The 22,081-nt window shown below is 41.0% G+C and overlaps 1 protein-coding gene and 1 long non-coding RNA gene across 2 annotated transcripts in view; both read left to right on the forward strand.

The window, feature by feature from the left end:
• Positions 1 to 10,434: 10,434 nt before the first annotated feature.
• LOC117967224 (zinc finger and SCAN domain-containing protein 21-like) overlaps positions 10,435 to 22,081 on the forward strand; it is a 39,284-nt gene continuing 27,637 nt past the window's right edge. The window contains exon 1 of the mRNA XM_059017620.1: positions 10,435 to 11,109. Coding sequence (XP_058873603.1) covers positions 10,782 to 11,109 — 328 coding nt within the window. The 5' untranslated portion in view covers positions 10,435 to 10,781. The remainder of the gene's footprint in view (positions 11,110 to 22,081) is intronic.
• On the forward strand, positions 12,430 to 16,258 carry LOC131724820 (uncharacterized). The gene is made up of 2 exons (XR_009320329.1): positions 12,430 to 12,506; positions 15,089 to 16,258. It is a non-coding gene; the product is annotated as an uncharacterized LOC131724820 (long non-coding RNA).

Here is a 22,081-nt window from a genome sequence, read left to right on the forward strand (position 1 = left end):
ACGTTTGCAAGATCTGGTAAAAGCAGATATGGTTTTACGAAGTTGTGAAAGGGCTGCTGATACTTGATCTAAATCATGTGCCCTGTGAATGGCAAGATTCGGATTGTGCCCAAAGCAAGGTACCCAGGTATTTGAATCAAATGCCTTTTTGTTATTAGTTGCATTGTCAGGAGTAACAGCTGACATTTTTGCAAAGTCCAAATTCCATTCAGACAAAACTTCAGTGAAAGTTTCAATCAGCTCTTCAGATGTGTGGTTTTTAAACATCCCAACACAAGAAAGGCAACAAGAGCACATCTCCCAATCACCTGAAATGTACTGGACTGTCACTGCCATGTAGGTATCCATATTGCGGCTAGACCACAGGTCAGTAGTACATGAGTAAGCAGCAGTGTTTCCACTCATCATTTTAAGCATGATGACTATGCAGCCTATGTACTGTGTACTGTATGTTTTTGTGCTGAACTTGCAATAATCAGACGTCAGTTTCCAGCATGAAAGTTAATTGTTTAACACACACACAAAAAAAATTTACGACAGAATCCAAGGAATATATAAAGTGTTAACAATTTTTAACATGGAGTCGTTTTAATGACACGTCTGCAAAATATATTTTTGCATCTTGGTGAACTAACGAACAGCATTTTGATCAGCTTTTAGAGCATTCCTATGTTCTCTTTACACAGTGCTTTTATATATATATAAATATATATATATATATATATATATATACACACAAAATGTATGTATATATGGTGTTTTTTAATTGAAAGCTTGCATCTTTAAACATACAAGCAAGTCTCCTAAAAACACACTGAGCAGACTGGCATGAAGGCATGGCGCGGACACGGTCCACACTGCAGATAAATGCAGATAAATGCATATGTGTCACTTTTAAATGCATGGGTCTTGTTTCCTATATATCCAAACAATTATCAAAGCCTTGTTTAAAATGTGATGTATTCGTCTATTAAGAACATATTATTATCCCTGTGCTGCAGTAATCTTTATAATCTATTCTAGAGGTTAAAAAACTCCAATAGCAATTTTCTACTAGAATTAATATAGTCTACATATTGACCTGATCAATGTCACTGAATAGTAGGTCTGTTATTTCAACAAATCAAATGCATCTATATATAATATATATACACTGAGCATCAAAAGAAACTTATAACTTATATTTGATACGCCCAGTTCGTGGCCTGTCATTGACAGAGTGTGTCTGGTTATACCGTCTCGCCAGGTTTGAAATCGCTGGCTGTTATTCAAGCTTGCAGTTCAACAGCTGAAATCACTCCATATCCAGTGTCCAATCAACTGTCTCAGTAATTAGGTGATTAAGTGCTTCAGTCACAGTCACTCAAGTGTCACGATCAAGGATGAATGATCGAGTGATTAAAAAGAAAACAAAAACATTTTGTTAATGTCCATCACTTATATACCTTATTTTTTTCGAAAATAAATCTGTTATAATAGTGATAAGTTTATTTTTATGCTTGATATACATTAAGGAGACCAGATTTTGAAGTCCTTAACAGGGGCGTAGCTAGGAATGGAAATTTGGGTGGGCCCCAATTTCGGATGGACGGGCACGTATCAAAGGTCTGACGTCACAGGAAATAGTTTACATTACAAACATGATTTAAATCAATTAAAACTCTGAATACATCAAATATCTCCGCGGGGTTTGAGCAGCGCAACGTACATAAGAACATAAGAAAGTTTACAAACAAGAGGAGGTCATTCAGCCCATCTTGCTCGTTTGGTTGTTAGTAGCTTATTGATCCCAGAATCTCATCAAGCAGCTTCTTGAAGGATCCCAGGGTGTCAGCTTCAACAACATTACTGGGGAGTTGGTTCCAGACCCTCACAATTCTCTGTGTAAAAAAGTGCCTCCTATTTTCTGTTCTGAATGCCCTTTTATCTAATCTCCATTTGTGACCCCTGGTCCTTGTTTCTTTTTTCAGGTCAAAGAAGTCCCCTGGGTCAAGAGTTTTGGTCTTGTCTTTTAATTTCCTTCCTAGCTCTCTGAATTTGTTTTGCAGGGATCTAGGTCTGTCTCTTCCAATGTTGTTTTTACCGATGTGGATGAGTACTACCGGGTCATCTCCTGTTCATTCTAGGAGCCTGTCCATGTTCTCAGTGATGTGAGTGACAGAGGCTCCTGGAAGGCAGCACACTGTTGTAGTAAGGGGGTCCAAAACGCAAACTGAATTTGCTGTGTTTCTCAATATGGAGTCCCCAACAATCATGACCTCCCTTCTTTTTGCTGCCTGGCCAGCACTGATTATACCTGTCTGGATTTCTGGTGGTTGTGTTTGACGAAGTTTCTTTCTTTCCCTGCTTCTGCCTATCTGAACCCAGCTGTTTCGACTCTCTTCCATCTCCGTGGTGGCTTTCAGTCTGCTAGGGGTGCAGACTTCCATGAATTGTGGGTGTGTCAGCTCCTCAAGCTCCTGTTGCTGTCTCATTTCCTCCAGCTCCTTTTCTAGCAGGCTTAATCGCTGAAGCAAGTCCTGGATCGTGCAGCACTTTACACACACTTGGTTGAGCTCTGTTGGGTTTTCTCGGATTTCCCACATCATGCAGTTGTCACAGATTACTGGCTTGAAGACCATTTTTTTTTGGAAGTTTAGTTTAGCTTCTGCAGCTGTCAACCTGCTTTCAACTGCTTCTAACTGCGCTGTACTTGTCCACTTTTATTTCTCCCAGGACTGAAAATGTATGGTGCCGAGTGAAGCAAGGCGAACATGTTTTGCAGTTTATAACAGTAGTTGCACGTACACAATACAAATACAAAACACATAAGCATACATACAACCTACAAAAACAAACACACTGTGCACAATAACTGCAAAATCTGTTTCATTTGACAGAGTATTGCTTTTTTTCTTAGCTGTATTGTAATCTTTTAGCTATATTGTAATAACTTGTTACCCAAGTCGCCCTGCATAAGGGCGTCTGTCAAGCAAAAATTAAAAATCATGCTAAGCTCCTGCTGCCTTCAAACCAAAACTAAAATCTAGCTGTGCTGAGAATACCTTGTTTCCAGCTAAATATGGCTGCTTTCGTTTTCACTGCGTTGGCTGAAAAAACATAGCAAGCAGACAAAGAAAGTTTTTTTTTTTAAAACAAATGTTGATACGCTAACACTGTGTAACAATTTTTTTTTTTTTTTTTTTGGTTCCTGGGTAGTAAGTGTTATTTCCTAATTGCTTATGCCTCAAAAGTATAGAAAATGGCTATTATTCCCCACAAACTTTGCTTTTGTGACCAGGACAGTGATATTTTGAAATTTACCTATTTTCCAGAACATTCCAGATAGATTCAGTGCTGAGTAAACTTGGAGTAACTTCTAGAACTTTCTAGAACTTTCCAGTAATATAAATAGTAGTATAAATACAGTGGCCTTAAGCCCACCAGTTCAGTTTAGTTCCAGCTGCCTAAGTGGATATATACTTGCATTTTTCTGAGATGACATCAAGGTCATAGGAGACTTCAAAATGGTGGCATTCCTGATGGGTCTCCAAGGCGGTTTTACCAAGTTTCCCTGCTATCTTTGCCTTTGGGACAGCAGGGACACCAAGGCTCACTACCACAGGCGGGACTGGCCACAGCGGACCGAGTTCTCTGTGGGGAGGAACAACGTCAAGTGGGAGCCACTGGTGGACCCCCGGAAGGTGCTGATGCCACCACTGCACATCAAATTGGGCATTATGAAACAATTTGTCAGAGCTCTGATAAGGAGTCGGCAGCCTTCAAGTACCTTCAAGACTTCTTCCCTAAGCTGTCTGAGGCAAAGGTCAAAGCCAGTGTCTTCGTCGGACTACAGATAAAGAAGATCCTGGAGTGCAATGAATTCCCCAAGAAGCTCACTAGTAAGGAGAAAGCGGCTTGGAACAGCTTTGTCGCAGTGGTTCGGGGCTTCCTGGTCAATCACAAGGCCGAAAACTATGTGGAGCTGGTTGAGACTCTGGTGAAGAACTACGGCACAATGGGCTGTAGGATGTCCCTCAAAGTCCATATCCTTGATGCTCATCTTGATAAATCCAAGGAGAACATGGGAGCGTACTCGGAGGAGCAAGGCGAGCGCTTCCACCAGGATATACTGGACTTTGAACGCCGCTACCAAGGACAGTATAACGAGAACATGATGGGAGACTACATTTGGGGGCTGATTCGTGAAAGTGATTTACAGTATAATCGTAAATCTCGAAAAACGACTCACTTCTAAGTCTTTTGTAGTCATTTTTGTATTACTTTAGTATAAATACATGTTAATTTGGATTCATATGTTTTTTTTCTGACTTTATGTGAACGAAAAGACACAAATTCGCCCGTTTTCTCATTGGAAATAGGTAAATTTCAAAATATCACTGTCCTGGTCACAAAAGCAAAGTTTGTGGAGAATAATAGCCATTTTCTATACTTCTGAGGCATAAGCAATTAGGAAATAACACTTACTACCCAGGAACAAAAATTGTGTTACATAGTGTAATCAAAAGGAGCGTGCAATTCCCATATTTTGCTGCCTTTAAAATAAATCTTATACACGGGAGAAAACTTAACAGCAAACCTTAAATGACAAAACCCACGTTTTTGTATTTATTTACATTTCTAATACTACGTAGAAATAATTCTGAAGTTTTAAAATCACAGATACCTTCAAATTATTATATTTTTTTATTATTCAAGAAAACATAATAAACATATATATATATATATATATATATATATATATATATATATATATATATATGTATATATATATGTAGATATATATGTATATATATGTATATATATATATATATATGTGTATGGGAGGATGCTGTAGATGAGGCGTATGAGAGGAAGAAACTGCGGTATGCTCAACTAGCCACTGAAGCGGAACAGCGAGGATGGAGAGTTCGGGTTTACCCAGTGGAAGTGGGTTGTCGAGGATTTGTGGCACACTCTACAACCCGGTTTCTCAGAGACGTCGGATTCAGTGGCCAAGAGTTGCGTCGCACAGTGAAGAACTTATCTGAAGCAGCAGAGAGGAGCAGCAACTGGCTGTGATTGAGACGGAAAGATTCTGGCTGGGGACAGGTAAGTAAGCTGGGCTGAGTTGAGTGGGGGACGGAGGGGGGTGATGCTGGGACGCCAGAATCACCGTCGAGCCCTCTTGAGGTGTCGTGGGCTAGTCGACGAAACACTGAGGATGGAAGGTGCCCACTTGAAAACCCCAGAGATGTACCCTACTTAGCTCAATCCAGACGGTTGTCATGCTGATGCGCTGGGGAGGCCGCACTTTGGTTGATCCCCGGAGCCAGCATCGCAGCCGTTGTGAGTGCTGATGCACCAGGGAGGCAAAATAAGCTGATCCCTGGAGCCAGCATTACACTTCAGCCATTAACACCAGACAGAAGGATATCTACATCATCATATGGAAGGAAACGTAAATGGATGGAGACACATATGGATCACATTAGTTTACTGTAAAGCTACGTCTTAGTTGGTGCTTATCTTGGCGAGAGCCGAGTTCAAATCAGCATGAAGTTTTAACATCTACTCTCGTGTAATGGGAAATCATTATATATATATATATATATATATATATATATATATATATATATATATATAATTACAGGCAGATAAAGATCAAGTTACAAAGTTATAACACAATTATATATATTATATATATATATATACACACAAAATTGTGAAAACGAAGTCATTATTTACAAAAATAACATAAGGCTTTTTTCACATTACCCTACTGTGTAGCACGACTTCAAAAAATGAAAAACTATAATAAAATAAGCACTTCAAAACAAAATATTGTGTAACCAGCTGTAAACTGGTTATAAGTAGGCCTACATACACAATTGTAAAATCGAAATAAAAAGAAATGTAGGTACTTACATTACTTACAGTACTTACATTACTCTATTTCATCTCTTTTTCTCTGTCTCTCCCCCCTCTCCCTGCTCCTCCTACCCCCACTGTCACCTCTCGCCGTAACCTCCGCTCTCTCTCCCCCTCTGTCCTTGCCTCCACTGCTCTCTCTCACCTCCCTCCTATCAACTCCTTTTCACAACTCTCCGTAGACTCTGCTACCTCCACCCTCTTCTCCTCACTCACCTCCTCCCTCGACTCCCTCTGTCCCCTCACCTCCCGACCTGCTCGCCCCTCCCCTCCCCATCCCTGGCTCTCCTCTGTGCTCCGCTCGGCAAGAATCACACTGCGATCTGCTGAAAAGAAATGGAAGAGAACCAAACTCCCTGCTGCCCTAGACCTTTACCGCACTCTCCTCTCCTCCTTCTCCTCTACTCTCTCCTCTGCTAAATGTGCTTATTTCCAATCTGTAATCCAAGCCTCCACTAACAACCCACGTAAACTATTCTCTACCTTCTCCTCCCTCCTAAACCCTCCCCCCGTCCTCCTCCCTCCTCTATCTCCCCTGACGACTTTGCCTCCTTCTTCTCTTCTAAAATCTCAGATATCCGCAAACTCTTTAACACCTCTCCCTCCCCCGCACCCCCTCCTGCTCCAACCCCTACACCCACTACATTCCCTACTAACTTGCCCTCCCTCTCCACCTTCTTGCCCCTCTCAGAGACTGACCTCTCCTCCCTGCTCCAGGGTCACAAACCCACCACGTGTGCCTTGGACCCCCTCCCCACTCACCTCTTTCAAGCTGCTGCTCCTGCTCTACTCCCCTTCATCTCCTCACTCCTCAACACCTCTCTACTTTCTGGCATCTTTCCCTCTGCCTTCAAAAAAGCCTCTATCACTCCCCACCTCCCTCCAGAGCTACCGTCCTGTCTCCCTCCTACCCTTCCTCTCCAAAACCCTCGAGCGGACTGTACACCGCCAGCTCTCTGCTTTCCTGTCCAACCACTCTCTGCTTGACCCTCTCCAATCTGGCTTCCGCTCTGCTCACTCCACTGAAACCGCCCTCCTGTCTGTCACCAACTCACTTAAGTGTGCCTGAGCTGCCTCTCTCTCCTCTGTCCTAATTCTCCTCGACCTCTCTGCTGCCTTTGACACTGTTGATCACTCTATTCTACTATCATCTCTTGCTGACCTGGGGATCTCTGGCACTGCTCTGACCTGGTTCTCCTCCTACCTCTCCAACCGCACTTACCAGGTAACCTGGCGTGGAGCAACCTCCACACCTCACCCTCTCTTAACAGGAGTCCCCCAAGGGTCAGTCTTGGGTCCTCTCCTGTTCTCTCTCTACACCCGCTCCCTGATCCCCCTCATCGCATCCTATGGTTTCTCATACCATTTCTATGCTGATGATGCTCAGATTTTCCTCTCCTTCCCCACCTCTGACTCCACCATCTCCTCCCGGAGCTCTACCTGTCTGTCTGCTATTTCCTCAAACTCAACCTCTCTAAATCTGACCACCTTTTCTTTCCCTCTTCCTCCCCCTCCTCTGATCTCTCTATCTCTGTTCCTCTGGAATCTACCACACTCTCTCCCTCTTCCTCTGCTAAGAACCTTGGAGTCACCCTGGACCCCTGCCTCTCTTATTCCCAGCACATCTCCACTCTGGCACGCACTTGCCGATTCTTCCTGAGCAACATCCGAAGAATCCGACCCTTCCTCACCAACTATGCTACCCAGCTCCTGGTCCAGGCCCTGGTACTCTCCCGCCTAGACTACTGCAACTCCCTCCTGGCTGGCCTCCCTGCGTCCGCCACCCGTCCGCTCCAGCTCATCCAGAACTCTGCTGCCCGCCTGGTGTTCTCTCTGCCTCGCTTCGCCCACGCTACTCCACTACTCCGCTCGCTCCACTGGCTCCCGATCACCGCTCGCATCCAGTTCAAGACTCTTGTACTCGCCTACAGATGCCTTGACCAGACTGCACCCAGCTACCTCCAGACCCTCATTTCTCCCTACACCCCCACTCGACCTCTCTGCTCCGCCTGCACTAGAAGACTGGCTCTACCTCCGCTACGCTCCCCTGCCTCCAGAGCCCGCTCCTTCTCCACCCTTGCTCCGCAGTGGTGGAATGACCTTCCTACAGATGTCAGGACTGCCCAGTCCCTGACCACATTCCGGCGCCTCCTTAAGACTCACCTCTTCAAAGAGCACCTGTAGAACTCCTCTGTTTGTATCCTGGGACACTATCACCCTTCATTCAAATGTACTTTATTTTACTGCATTTAATCCTGTACTTCAGAATACTGTAATCTGCCAAGTGTTTAACCTGTAGTACTTTGTATTTAATCACATCCTGATGTAACTATCACTATTTAATCATATCCTGATGTAACTATCACTATTATCTGCTGTATTATTGAATTGTGGTTTGTCACACTTGAACAAAAATTATTGTATTTCTTGCTCTTATTGTATTACTTGTATTGTAACACTTGAATGTATTTTGTATTTGCTTGCGATTGTAAGTCGCCCTGGATAAGGGTGTCTGCTAAGAAATAAATAATAATAATAATAATAATACTGGCGCATTTGTTGATTCGTCAGTTCGTTTTCTTTTTACAAAATTTGTCGGGACATGCTAATGTGTAAGACACAAATATAGCTATGGTTTACTGCAAAGTTGGCTAAACATTCTGTATTATATTTATACGCCCTTATCCAGGGTGACTTACAATTGTTACAAGATACCACATTTTTTACATACAATTACCGATTTATACAGTTGGGTTTTTACTTGCTCAAGTGTACAACAGCAATGCCCCTCACCTGAGATTGAACCCATGACCTTCCAGTCAGGAGTCCAGAGCCCTAACCACTATTCCACACTGTTACCCTGTGTAGGTACTTTGATAGCTAATTGCAAATGTAAAAAATAACTAAACAGCAGCTGCACAAGCTGGTTGCTTGCATGCCTTGCAATGAAAGAAACGTTACTGTACGTATGCTGCCGACGCGCTGTAATTTCAATACTATAGTATCGAAGATGTAAGATCTCATCTCAGCCATCCAATCATCAATCTTTTTTTTTTCATAACCATGACAACGATGCTGAGGTGGGTGGGACAGATATATTTTTATTTATTTAGCAGATGCCTTTATCCAAGGCGACTTACAGAGACTAGGGTGTGTGAACGATGCATCAGCTGCAGAGTCACTTACAATTACGTCTCACCCGAAAGACGGAGCACAAGGAGGTGAAGTGACTTGCTCAGGGTCACACAGTGAGTCAGTGGCTGAGGTGGGATTTGAACCGGGGACCTCCTGGTTACAAGCCCTTTTCTTTAACCGCTGGACCACACAGCCTCCTTTTCTGAACCACAAGGATGAGCTAGACCCGGCACAGCGGATTACAGTCTCATACGATTTGCATGAAATGTTTTTAATTGTGAATCGCTCCATAACTGTGTGGGCCCATGAGCAAAAGGGGGGGGGGGGGGGGGGGGGTAGGCCCCTCAGGCCCAAGGGTGGCGCCGCCCCTGGTCCTTAAGTTGCTCACAGCCAGCAATGTCAATCTTGGCGAGACGGTATAACCAGACACACTCTATCAATGACAGAGCCACGAACTGGGAGACCAAGAGTCACAACACCTGCCCGAGATCCACAGATCATTCTGCAGCATCTTTGTGATGTCAATTATTAATCAGCACAATAAAAAGTCATTGCACCTGCTCTAAAACAGAGTTTGTCATTTTTCGATCACATCTAGTGAATTTTATCCAAATATAAGTTTCTTTTGATGCTCCAAAATAAGTGATAAGTTTATTTTGATGCTCAGTATATTTACTCTAAACTTTTATGGTAAGCATTTTTTTTTTCTTATTATTATTAGCAGACGCCCTTATCCAGGGCGACTTACAGTCGTAAACGAAAATACATTTCAAGAATCACAGTACAAGTATTAATACAATTAACACAAGCAGGTGTAGATGCTGGCTTCGTTTTATTAACACCTTTAACACAATAGCAGCCGAATGCATGGCTTCCATCATATACAGGGGTTACAGTAAACTAAAATTGTTCCAGCGCCGCGGTGCCTGCTGTACAACCGCATCAAAGTTGTGCGCCTGCAGATATAAATGTAATTAAAATTAAAACGTCATTATTGTGCAGTTCTGTTTTCAAATTCAGTTTTGAAGTTGATATGTAGTGTACTGTGTTGTAGTACGACTGAAAAAAAAGCATGCGAATTAAATTACTGCGAATTAAACTGTCACTTGAGCACGCACAGTACAAAGCACAGGGAGGAAACTGGCGCCGTTTTAGATGCACAACGTGAGATTGCAGAGTAAAACACAACGCAGGAGGAGCCAACATGGCAAACTCCGCATCCAGTTTCATAGCCGCCTCTTCTCAACGCGATCCCCGTCCTTGGTTCGACGGGGAGGCCAGCAGCCAATCAGTGTCGCCAGCTGGGTTTAGAGTGTTTCTGCAGCCAATAATACGCGACGTTCCATGCACGCCTAGTGACGCTTTCATTTCATTACAGGAAATGGAAGTGTTTGCTTTGTTTATGCTGGAGAGAGGCGAGTGCAGCGGCTGCTGATTTTACAGCTGTTAAAAGTATTTCATTTGGGTTAAAATATTTCCCTTTTTTTGTCGTTTATACCTGCATTGAGTTCTGAAAAGAGTCCCTTTTCTGTTTTATTTAAGAATTCAGACAAGAGTGGAGCGCTAAAGTTACTCCTCGCAATAGGAAAACGAGTCAGTTGTTTGATTAATTTCTTTATCACACCAGAAGAGGTGCTGATTTTATGTGACTGTTAATTCTCCATTAAAAAAAAAAATACTAAATTAAAATCAAACAGGATTCCGCTACACGAGTCTCAAGCTAACAGTCAGTGAAGATGGACGTCAGCGTCTCCGTGTCGTTCTTTCAAGACGAGCTCGCCTCTACCATCGAGCACGCAGTGAAAGCGGCTGTAGACACCGTCTTGTGCCAAATCACAAAAGTTGTCGGCGGCAAATTCACTGAATTCCGAATGGAAATGGCTGGAAAGGAGAAAGAGAATGAAAGTCTGAAGCTGAGATTGGAAATATCAGAGAGCGAGTTGAAAGCAGTGCGGGAATGCATGAACGCTGCAGATGCAGACATTAAACAACCTCTCAGAAACATGAACCCCGACTGCAATGAACAAGACTTTCAGAGGAACGAGAACCAGGGATTATTTCAAGGTAAGATTGGTCTTTGTTGATATTGCTTGGTCAGTCCAACTCTTCAAATAACTTTTTTAGTCAATATTATCTGTGGTCTTGGTTAGAAATTATCTTTTAAGATACTTTTAAAGTGCTTATAGGACTGTTACTTACTCGGCTCCACTGCCCAAATATTACACCAGTCTAATTAATTCTCCAGGCTATAATAAAGTAGTGGTTTGCAGTAAATCCCACCCAGACTAATTAAGATTTAAATTGGTTTTCTATGAACTGTAAGAAAGTACTAGTCTATATTGGTAAACCTTGACCAGTCTAAGTGGCTCTCCTTCTGGTAAAGCGATGTCTTGTATGGAGTAAATTGTGGCTAGTAATTAAATTGTGGCTAGTAGTAAACCTATTGTCCTATTGAGACTTTAACACATTGTATTATTATTATTTATTTCTTAGCAGACGCCCTTATCTAGGGCGACTTACAATTGTTACAAGATATCACATTATACATTATTTCACATTATACAGATATCACATTATTTTTACATACAATTACCCATTTATACAGTTGGGTTTTTACTGGAGCAATCTAGGTAAAGTACCTTGCTCAAGGGTACAACAGCAGTGTCCCCCACTGGGGATTGAACCCACAACCCTCCGGTCAAGAGTCCAGAGCCCTAACCACTACTCCGCACTGCTGCCCTGTATTGCAGAGGGTTAGGATAATGATTTGTGAGCTTTGATATCATTCTTTAACAAATGGCAGTATTTGAATGTTTAATCAAATGCGTTCAGAAAAAAAAACTGTAATTTAAAAAAATGCAGTTATAATTTATATTTGTGTGTGATTGAAGTAACTCTTTGACAAGCTTACGTTTTGCCGAAATGTCGTTCCTATCGTACTGTAACTTTAAGCAAGTACTAAAATAATGACTGCGGTTTTAATATTGATATATAGACTGTATTACAACTTAAAGAAAAATATATATATTCCACTCAACTTTATTGAGAAATTGCCATACAAATACCTGTAAATGTTTTATAAAAAGATAACACATTTTAACATAAATATAATTGCACATAAAATAAATAGCACAATAAATGCATGATTAGTCACATGTACAAAATAATGTAACTTTAAAATAAAAACAGCGATATAAAGGGTGTTCAACGATTAAAGATAACACAAAAATATAAAACATGTACTTGAGCTTCAATCTGAGGCATTGATCGCCCCGCCACAAATAGTTTAGAAGTAATGTTGGATCAAACCTCCTTCCCAGCTCAAGGTAATGCCACTGTGTCTGTTTAAAAATAAATACATGCAATATAAAAACACCTCAGAATTGTTCCACCAGAATGACCCAATGACATCACTCAGTAGAATTCTGACAAGGGGCTGGCTTTGTAGAGGAACCTGGCTGGTAAGTAAGAGTTATAATTGTGTAGTATTTTGTTTCACGCAGATCCCAGAGAGAGGCATGCTATGCCTACATTTGAAGCACAGGAGGGGCCAAGGATCGAAGTAGTTTACACACAAGAGGAGCCCTTTGACCAGGAGTGGTGTGCAAGTCAAAAGCAGGTTACAGAGATTAATCGACTGGAATGTGTTCCTATTAAAGAGGAATTCATAGAACAGGAATGTGTCCCCATCGCAGAGGAAGTTCCTGCTGAAAATAATGTCTGTACACTTGAGGAGAACAACCAGCTGGGATCCAGCCTGTGTGATTATTGTCCACCTGCACGTGAACTGGGATTTAGAGGTAATTATACAAAACAAGAAACACTGAGCTGCCTGATAACAGTGCACAAATTAGTAAGTAAACCTCTAGAAGTGTGCTGAAGATTCATATTTATGGCCATTCCACCTCAATTTAAGCTAGGGTGGCTGCCCAGCCACTATTATTATTATTATTATTATTTATTTCTTAGCAGACGCCCTTATCCAGGGCGACTTACAATTGTTACAAGATATCACATTATTTTTACATACAATTACCCATTTATACAGTTGGGTTTTTACTGAAGCAATCTAGGTAAAGTACCTTGCTCAAGGGTACAACAGCAGTGTCCCCCACTGGGGATTGAACCCACAACTCTCCGGTCAAGAGTCCAGAGCCCTAACCACTACTCCACACTGCTGCCCATTATGTCAGTGGCTTGCAACATAACTGTTCTTGCTGCTGTGACCCTGCTAGATGTGCACCCACTATCATGTCTGTTTTGAATGCTGTTAGATCTTTGCCTTTCCCTGTTTCTGGTAGACTGTTTGCAGTTGTGCTGCTCCCACAGCTTTATAGTGGTGCTGGGATCACATCTCTCATCAGTGGGTGATGCCAAATCCAGTCAGGTTGCTAAGTGTCACCAGAAGAAACATTTCAAGACCGTACTTGCATATAAACCTGATCTTATACTTTTATTCCTCAAGGTGATATTAAGTGGGGATGGAAATCAATAACTGGTGTATTGGTGTGTGGCAAAGTGGTAGCGGGACCCTACATAAATTATAGGAGGTTAAGTGTTGAACCTCCAACTAAGAATCATTTATAGTGTTGCTTGGTGTTTCTTTTGGTTTTTGGTTGTACTTTGAGTTTCCACCACTAGTGGCCGCTGCTGTGTGAAGGCTGTGGGTCAAACAGATATTGGGTTGGAGACTGGAAGTCCCACCCCTTTTAGATATACAAGGAAGCTGGCAGGACTCGGAAGGGGAAGGTGAACCAGGAAGTACGCTACGACTGGTAGGAAGCAAAGAACGAAACTACTTGAGGTATTTGGCTTATTGTTTTATAGCTTACAACTGTGTATTGTTGCCAAAGAAAATCAGACAAATACAAAGTATTTGAAGCTCAAGTACATGTTTTATATTTTTGTGTTAGGGGGTCACAAATGGAGATTAGATAAAAGGGCATACAGAACAGAAAACAGGAGGCACTTTTTTACACAAAGAATCGTGAGGGTCTGGAACCAACTCCCCAGTAATGTTGTTGAAGCCGACACCCTGGGATCCTTCAAGAAGCTGCTTGATGAGATTCTGGGATCAATAAGCTACTTGCAACCAAACGAGCAAGATGGGCCGAATGGCCTCCTCTCGTTTGTAAACTCTTATGTTCTTAAAGTGGACTGCGCTAACCGAAAATAAGAAAAATAAAATGAAACCGTGGACAAGGGTTTTAAAACTTTAGAAGAACTGGTGTTTGTATCTAACATGAAGATTAAAAACCTGGAAACTGGCTCAAGAGTCACTGGAATAAACACAAACACAAGCAGGTTACCGAAGCAAACAAACCTGAGTACCACTTTGAACCTCACCCTGCTACTGTTTGTGTTTAATTAGTGTGGTTTTAAAGTGTTGGTGCAGAAGATAAAAATAAAGAATAGACAAACAAAAGTGTTGTATTGGAAAGTTGTTTTTTTTCACGGGACATTGTAAAGAGAAAGAAAGACACAATTAACAAAGAAAGCACTGCAACTCTTGAATCAATAATACGAACCTGTTGTTACTTACCTGGTCGGCCCAGAAGGAAGGAACTGTACTCAAGTTGCTCTTCGGAAGCATACAGGGTGGTTCTTGGAAACACTACACCCTGCATCCCCCTGCCTCACCCCAAGGGAGGGTAGCGAGGCCAGAACTGTAATACAACACTTACCTTTGTCATTTATTCAAAGCATTGGACTTGCTTATAGGAAGTAAGGAAAACTTCCATGTATATAGTGTTTGGTGGTGGTTCAAAGCACATGTATTTAATAAACATGCCAGGTGGCTTATTCCAATACGTTGGTGCAGTCTCTTTCATGGCTGTCATGCACAGGACTTTGCCACAGGTGATATTAAGGAGTGTGTTAATAATCAAAGTGATGTTATCAAGCATTTGTAAGCAGGTTTTACTGTATTTTCATCAGAGTTCACTCTAGGAGTTGGTCATGGTTATGAGGGGAAGCCCTGCAGAAGAGTGAATGTGTAACAATGCTGTACAATAACCTTTGTCTTCTCTTTTTTTTTCTCTAGCTACTAAAAGAAATCTCACAGGACAGAAATCTCATCACTGCACAGTGTGTGGGAAGGTATTCAGTCGTGCATTGCTCCTTGTAAGACACCAGCGCATTCACACAGGAGAGAAACCTTATCAGTGCACTGAGTGTGGGAAGAGATTCACGCAGTTAGGAAATCTTCAATCGCACCAGCGTGTTCACACAGGAGAGAAACCTTATCACTGCACTGACTGTGGGAGGAGTTTCTCACATTTTAGTTCCCTGAAAATGCACCAGCAGACTCACAGAAAAAGAATCTTATCAATGTACTGAATGTCTGAAGAGTTTCAGTCACTGAGCAAATCTTAAGACACCATAAAATGCACACAAGTGGAGCCCTATCCCTGCACTGAATGTGGGTAGAAGTTCAGTCAGTTACTGGGTCTTGAAGGACAAGAGAATTCACAGAACTTTACTCCTGAGGACTCATAAACACCATACTAGATCTTGTTTACCGTTCTGATTTTTCTACGCCACATTTTATCAATTCTGAACTGCACACCTCAAACATAGGTTTGTTGTTGACAGGCTCTGTGAGCACCCTTCCTGTATATTACAAGCACGCCTGCCAGCGTTTTTTTCAAGTGCTGCAATAATCATTATCGCATCAACATACTTAAATCACTCTCCCTTATACAGAGGGGGGATTCACTTATGACCTGGAAGTGGAAATGACGTATGTTCACATTTTAACTTTTGAAGCTATATATGTTTGAACTATATCAAAACAAAGATGGATGCGCCTGAGAGACAAAGTTTTTTTCTGTGGAGACTGTTGCTGAGAGAAGGCTATTGCTGAGTAAGAAAGTGATCCTGAATCATTCTCGTCTGCCTCACACATGGCTTTAGATGAGCTATGAGTTTCAAAAAAGTGAATTATCGCTGGTATACCAAACTTATAAGAAAACTGTGCGATGTGCTGAAAACAACGCAAAAAAATTAGCAAGGCAGTTGGCATTGGGTATTGAATATCTGAAAATCTGTTTGATTTGATTGTGGCTGGCTTTACCAAAAGTAACAGGTTTTTTAGGTTGTAAATGACATTGTTACATGCAAGCTTTGCCATTTCCCATCATTGTGTATGCCGTTTTATACTGAGTTGGAGCCTGGTATGTTTGTATTTGCTGTAGTAAATATAATAAGCAGGTGTTTTTGTTGTATGTTTTATTATTATTATTATTATTTATTTCTTAGCAGACGCCCTTATCCAGGGCGACTTACAATTGTTACAAGATATCACATTATACATTATTTCACATTATACAGATATCACATTATTTTTACATACAATTACCCATTTATACAGTTGGGTTTTTACTGGAGCAATCTAGGTAAAGTACCTTGCTCAAGGGTACAACAGCAGTGTCCTCCACCTGGGATTGAACCCACGACCCTCCGGTCAAGAGTCCAGAGCCCTGACCACTACTCACTGCTGTTTTGCTACAGTGCCTTGCGAAAGTATTCGGCCCCCTTGAACTTTGCGACCTTTTGCCACATTTCAGGCTTCAAACATAAAGATATGAAACTGTAATTTTTTGTGAAGAATCAACAACAAGTGGGACACAATCATGAAGTGGAACGAAATTTATTGGATATTTCAAACTTTTTTAACAAATAAAAAACTGAAAAATTGGGCGTGCGAAATTATTCAGCCCCCTTAAGTTAATACTTTGTAGCGCCACCTTTTGCTGCGATTACAGCTGTAAGTCGCTTGGGGTATGTCTCTATCAGTTTTGCACATCGAGAGACTGAAATTTTTGCCCATTCCTCCTTGCAAAACAGCTCGAGCTCAGTGAGGTTGGATGGAGAGCATTTGTGAACAGCAGTTTTCAGTTCTTTCCACAGATTCTCGATTGGATTCAGGTCTGGACTTTGACTTGGCCATTCTAACACCTGGATATGTTTATTTGTGAACCATTGTAGATTTTGCTTTATGTTTTGGATCATTGTCTTGTTGGAAGACAAATCTCCGTCCCAGTCTCAGGTCTTTTGCAGACTCCATCAGGTTTTCTTCCAGAATGGTCCTGTATTTGGCTCCATCCATCTTCCCATCAATTTTAACCATCTTCCCTGTCCCTGCTGAAGAAAAGCAGGCCCAAACCATGATGCTGCCACCACCATGTTTGACAGTGGGGATGGTGTGTTCAGGGTGATGAGCTGTGTTGCTTTTACGCCAAACATAACGTTTTGCATTGTTGCCAAAAAGTTCGATTTTGGTTTCATCTGACCAGAGCACCTTCTTCCACATGTTTGGTGTGTCTCCCAGGTGGCTTGTGGCAAACTGTAAACGACACTTTTTATGGATATCTTTAAGAAATGGCTTTCTTCTTGCCACTTTTCCATAAAGGCCAGATTTGTGCAGTATACGACTGATTGTTGTCCTATGGACAGAGTCTCCCACCTCAACTGTAGATCTCTGCAGTTCATCCAGAGTGATCATGGGCCTCTTGGCTGCATCTCTGATCAGTCTTCTCCTTGTATGAGCTGAAAGTTTAGAGGGACGGCCAGGTCTTGGTAGATTTGCAGTGGTCTGATACTCCTTCCATTTCAATATTATCGCTTGCACAGTGCTCCTTGGGATGTTTAAAGCTTGGGAAATCTTTTTGTATCCAAATCCGGCTTTAAACTTCTCCACAACAGTATCTCGGACCTGCCTGGTGTGTTCCTTGTTCTTCATGATGCTCTCTGCGCTTTAAACGGACCTCTGAGACTATCACAGTGCAGGTGCATTTATACGGAGACTTGATTACACACAGGTGGATTCTATTTATCATCATTAGTCATTTAGGTCAACATTGGATCATTCAGAGATCCTCACTGAACTTCTGGAGAGAGTTTGCTGCGCTGAAAGTAAAGGGGCTGAATAATTTTGCACGCCCAATTTTTCAGTTTTTTATTTGTTAAAAAAGTTTGAAATATCCAATAAATTTCGTTCCACTTCATGATTGTGTCCCACTTGTTGTTGATTCTTCACAAAAAATTACAGTTTCATATCTTTATGTTTGAAGCCTGAAATGTGGCAAAAGGTCGCAAAGTTCAAGGGGGACGAATACTTTCGCAAGGCACTGTATATAGAAACATGTTTGAAATTGGATTAAACATGAATTAGGTGTCTGAGTGTAAGTATGAATAAAGAAATCTGAGTCTTATTGGTCTTTATTTAAGGCAGGGGAAAGTTGCCTCAAGACAAATCCAAAAGCCTTCCAAAAACAAAAAAGTACATCAATATATATTTTTGGTTACTTGAGTTACATTCTCTCCTTCGCCCCTTTGTGCCACCCCATTTGGCGCCTCCCTCACTTCAGTTGCTTTCCACTTTGTTAAACCTAAATAACCTTGTTTAGATTGCCTGTACTCTTCAAACCTAGTTTGAACCAGATATTCACATATTCAATCATGCACAAGCAACATATGAATTGTAATCACTAAAGGGCATCATAGCACATAGTGATGAGGCCAAGTAACAGATCACAATACCAGAACATCATGCCAGTCATTTTAATAGGGTTTAAAGTGTTTTCTTTCAGCTGTTGACCTTTCTCTGAAAGACGAAATTCATTGCAAAAAATTACGATAATGCAACAGTTAGGGTTGAACAAAGAGCAAGGAAATTAGGGTTTCAACCTTAACTCACCATTCCCACCTCCACACAAGCAGCCGCAGACTGCCACCATCAGGTAGGACATAGAACATGCAACTCTTTCCAGATGACACAAGAGATCTCCATCATCATGGTCCACCGGTGCTGTAGCAATGGATATACATGCACACTTCAACACATACACACCCGCTTCAGGCTGTATTATTACCTTTTTTCAAAGTATTCAAATTACCATGCTATCATAATTCATCCAAATATAAAAACAGGGTTGGGGAGGAGGGCAACCGTGCTGCTCCTTCTCTTTTCTAGGCCCCACATGGTGGAATCAGCTACATGGGGAAAACAGCACAAACGCTACCAGCACAAACGTCAAACTCCAATTGCTATGTCAGGCACTTTGACTCCAGAATGTATTCGGTCACCATCCAAGGCATACAAGTCTACACAGTCCCTTGGAAAAACAGTAAAACGAAAGTCTGTAGTCTGTAAACTTTCCTTTTCTGCCTCATTGTTAACCTTGGGTAAGAAAATAAGGAATAACGCAGTGGCAATATCAGGAGAAACAGAAAGGCTTGTGTCACAAGGATGTGATGTCAGACCAGGAAATGAATGGATTCAACAAAAGACTGGGGTAATGGAAAGCGATGTGGCACTTTTATTAACAAAATAAAAACATTTAACAAAACACAAACACTGAAAATAAACGGCACAATGGCCAAACAAACAGACAAACAATAACAAGTGTCATGCTTGTTTTAAAGCCAGCACACGTAGCAATTGTTATTTCTTAATTATTTTTCTCCTCTATCTCCACACCCGTTCTCTACTTACTGAACACTCAACCCCGAGTGAGTGAAACGTGCATCTATATATACTGTTGTGCCGGGATTCAATTACTAATTAATCATTCACTTGAATCCCAGCATGTGAACTAATTTGTGCAACCCCGTGCTCACATATGATTACATACTTTATCTGCATGTGAAGTGATTGTGCAATCCCTGTGCCTAAATACATAGTACAACACTCGTGCTACATAGCCCAATTTATATCCCGTGCACCAATATATATCTATATATCTATATATCTATATATATATATATATATATATATATATATATATATATATATATATATATATATACACACAACAACAACATATAACACAAAATATGCACAGGGGTGTGCACAGTGCATGGAAAACAATTGTAAAACATGTTGTGATCCAAACAAAAATATTCTGGACAGAATCCCTGAAGCACTTCTATCTGATGTCACATGGTATATCTGGGAAGCAGTCGGAGGAGTGCAAGTAAAAATACAAAAGCATGGCATACTGGAGGATGTTCTTGATCTTCTGAGAGCTGCTGTGCCAAGTTTCTCCAACATGTGTACATAAAAAGAAAGCAAAGTAACACATTTCAAACAAAGAAGGCAGCAGCTGATGGTAAATGTGCTGTAATGCAGACAGATTTCTCAGAAAACTACACCGCTGTGTCTCAAGATGAAATCCAGGCTTCACACTGGCACCAAAAACAAATCACTGTGTTTACTGTTGTTGTGTGGCCAGATTCAGAAATACACATTTCCTTTGCACTAATCAGCAATAGCCACCTCCCGTTGGAAGATCTTTGAAGATCTTACCATTAAATACCCACATATGAACCATGTGAATGTATGTAGTGATAGTGTTGCATCATAGTTAAAAAACAAGTACATCTTCTCTTTCTTGTCCACTGTCCACTGCACTTCTTTATAACAAGTCATGGTAAGGGTGCAGTGGATGGTGTCCACACTGGTTACTTCGCTCCATTTTGAGGTTTCTCCTCTAATCAGTACTTTCTGTTTTCTACATGTTAACCACTCCCTAATCCATGTGCATGCATTTCCTTGAATCCCTACTGCGTTCAGTTTGAAAATTCATCTTTTATGCGGGACTTTGTCAAAAGCTTTCTGGAAATCTAAATAAACCATGTCGTATGTTCTGCAATTATCCATTGTCGATGTTGCATCCTCAAAAAAATCAAGCAGGTTATTTGGACACGATCTCCCTTTCCTAAAAGCATGCTGACTGTATCCCAGGATATTGTTACCATATAGGTAATTTTCCATTTTGGATCTTATTATAGTTTCCATAAGTTTACATTTAATAGAAGTCAGGATTATTGGTCTGTAGTTTGTTTGTTTGTTTGTTTGTCTGTAGTTTGTTTGTTTGTTTGTTTTTCTAAGGTTAAGGTTAGTTTAAGGGTGACGGTTAGTCTGTTAGCCTGATTACGCGACATTTTTTTTCAAATGAAACGCGGTAGATTACTGGCAGGGGAAACTGATTTCCTTGGGGGAGCAGAATTAATCAGAAACCAGAACTGCTACCCATAGTATATGTGAAGTGTTTATACTAGAAGTTTTGACATGCAGACGTGTTTCTTTCTTTTATCAAAACTTTTTCATACTAACTTTTGTTTTGATAACATTCATTTAAAAATCCAATTGATGCCTATGATTAATGCGTTTTGTGATTAATTTGAAGATATAAATATGTTTCAATATTAACTAAATCGATCAAATTGATTAATCTTGTTACATAATGTATTAAAATGTTTGGATATACTGTAATGTTACTTGATCAATTACTGACTTGTTCACAGCCATCTTAACGTTACAATATGTTTGTTGGAAAATAAAAATAATAATACGTTTCTGACCGATTCAGATTTTGCTGATGTATTTCAAAAAAATCCAATCCTTAATAAATACAATGACCCGCACACTCGTAACACGAGCAGCAGCTTTGGAATACAAACCACATCAGTACAAAGCAGAGGGAAGAAACTGGCTCCATTTGAGATCCTCCACAGGACATTGCATAGGAAAACACAAAGCAATAGGAGCCAACATGGTGAACTCCGGGATCCAGCTTCAAAACCTCCTCTTCACAACGCGATCCCGCCCTTGATTCAACAGGCAGGCCAGCCAATCAGGCTCGCAAGAAGATGGCTTAAGAGAGTCCCTGCAGCCAATAATACGTGATGAAAAATAGCGAGGATATCTGACCATTTATCGGTATTTGTTGCAGAAATGGTAGCTATACTATTTGCAATAGTTAAAATAGCTGAAATAAAGCCTAAAAAAGCGGTCATATTTTCAGATTTATTGAGAGTTCTTATTGCATTAAAAGGGGAGTTTAATGACAGAAGAGATATCATGGTTGAAATAATGCAACGATATAAGGAATGTAGAATAATGGGGATCGAAGTGATTTTAGTTTGGATTCCTGGTCACTCTGGCATTCTGGGCAACGAGATGGTAGATCTGACAGGAAAAAATGGTTTAAAAAGAGAGGAAATTGATGTGGTGATTTCTCTGGGATCG

Source organism: Acipenser ruthenus, chromosome 57, assembly GCF_902713425.1.
Source record: "Acipenser ruthenus chromosome 57, fAciRut3.2 maternal haplotype, whole genome shotgun sequence".
NCBI classification, from domain to species: domain Eukaryota; kingdom Metazoa; phylum Chordata; class Actinopteri; order Acipenseriformes; family Acipenseridae; genus Acipenser; species Acipenser ruthenus.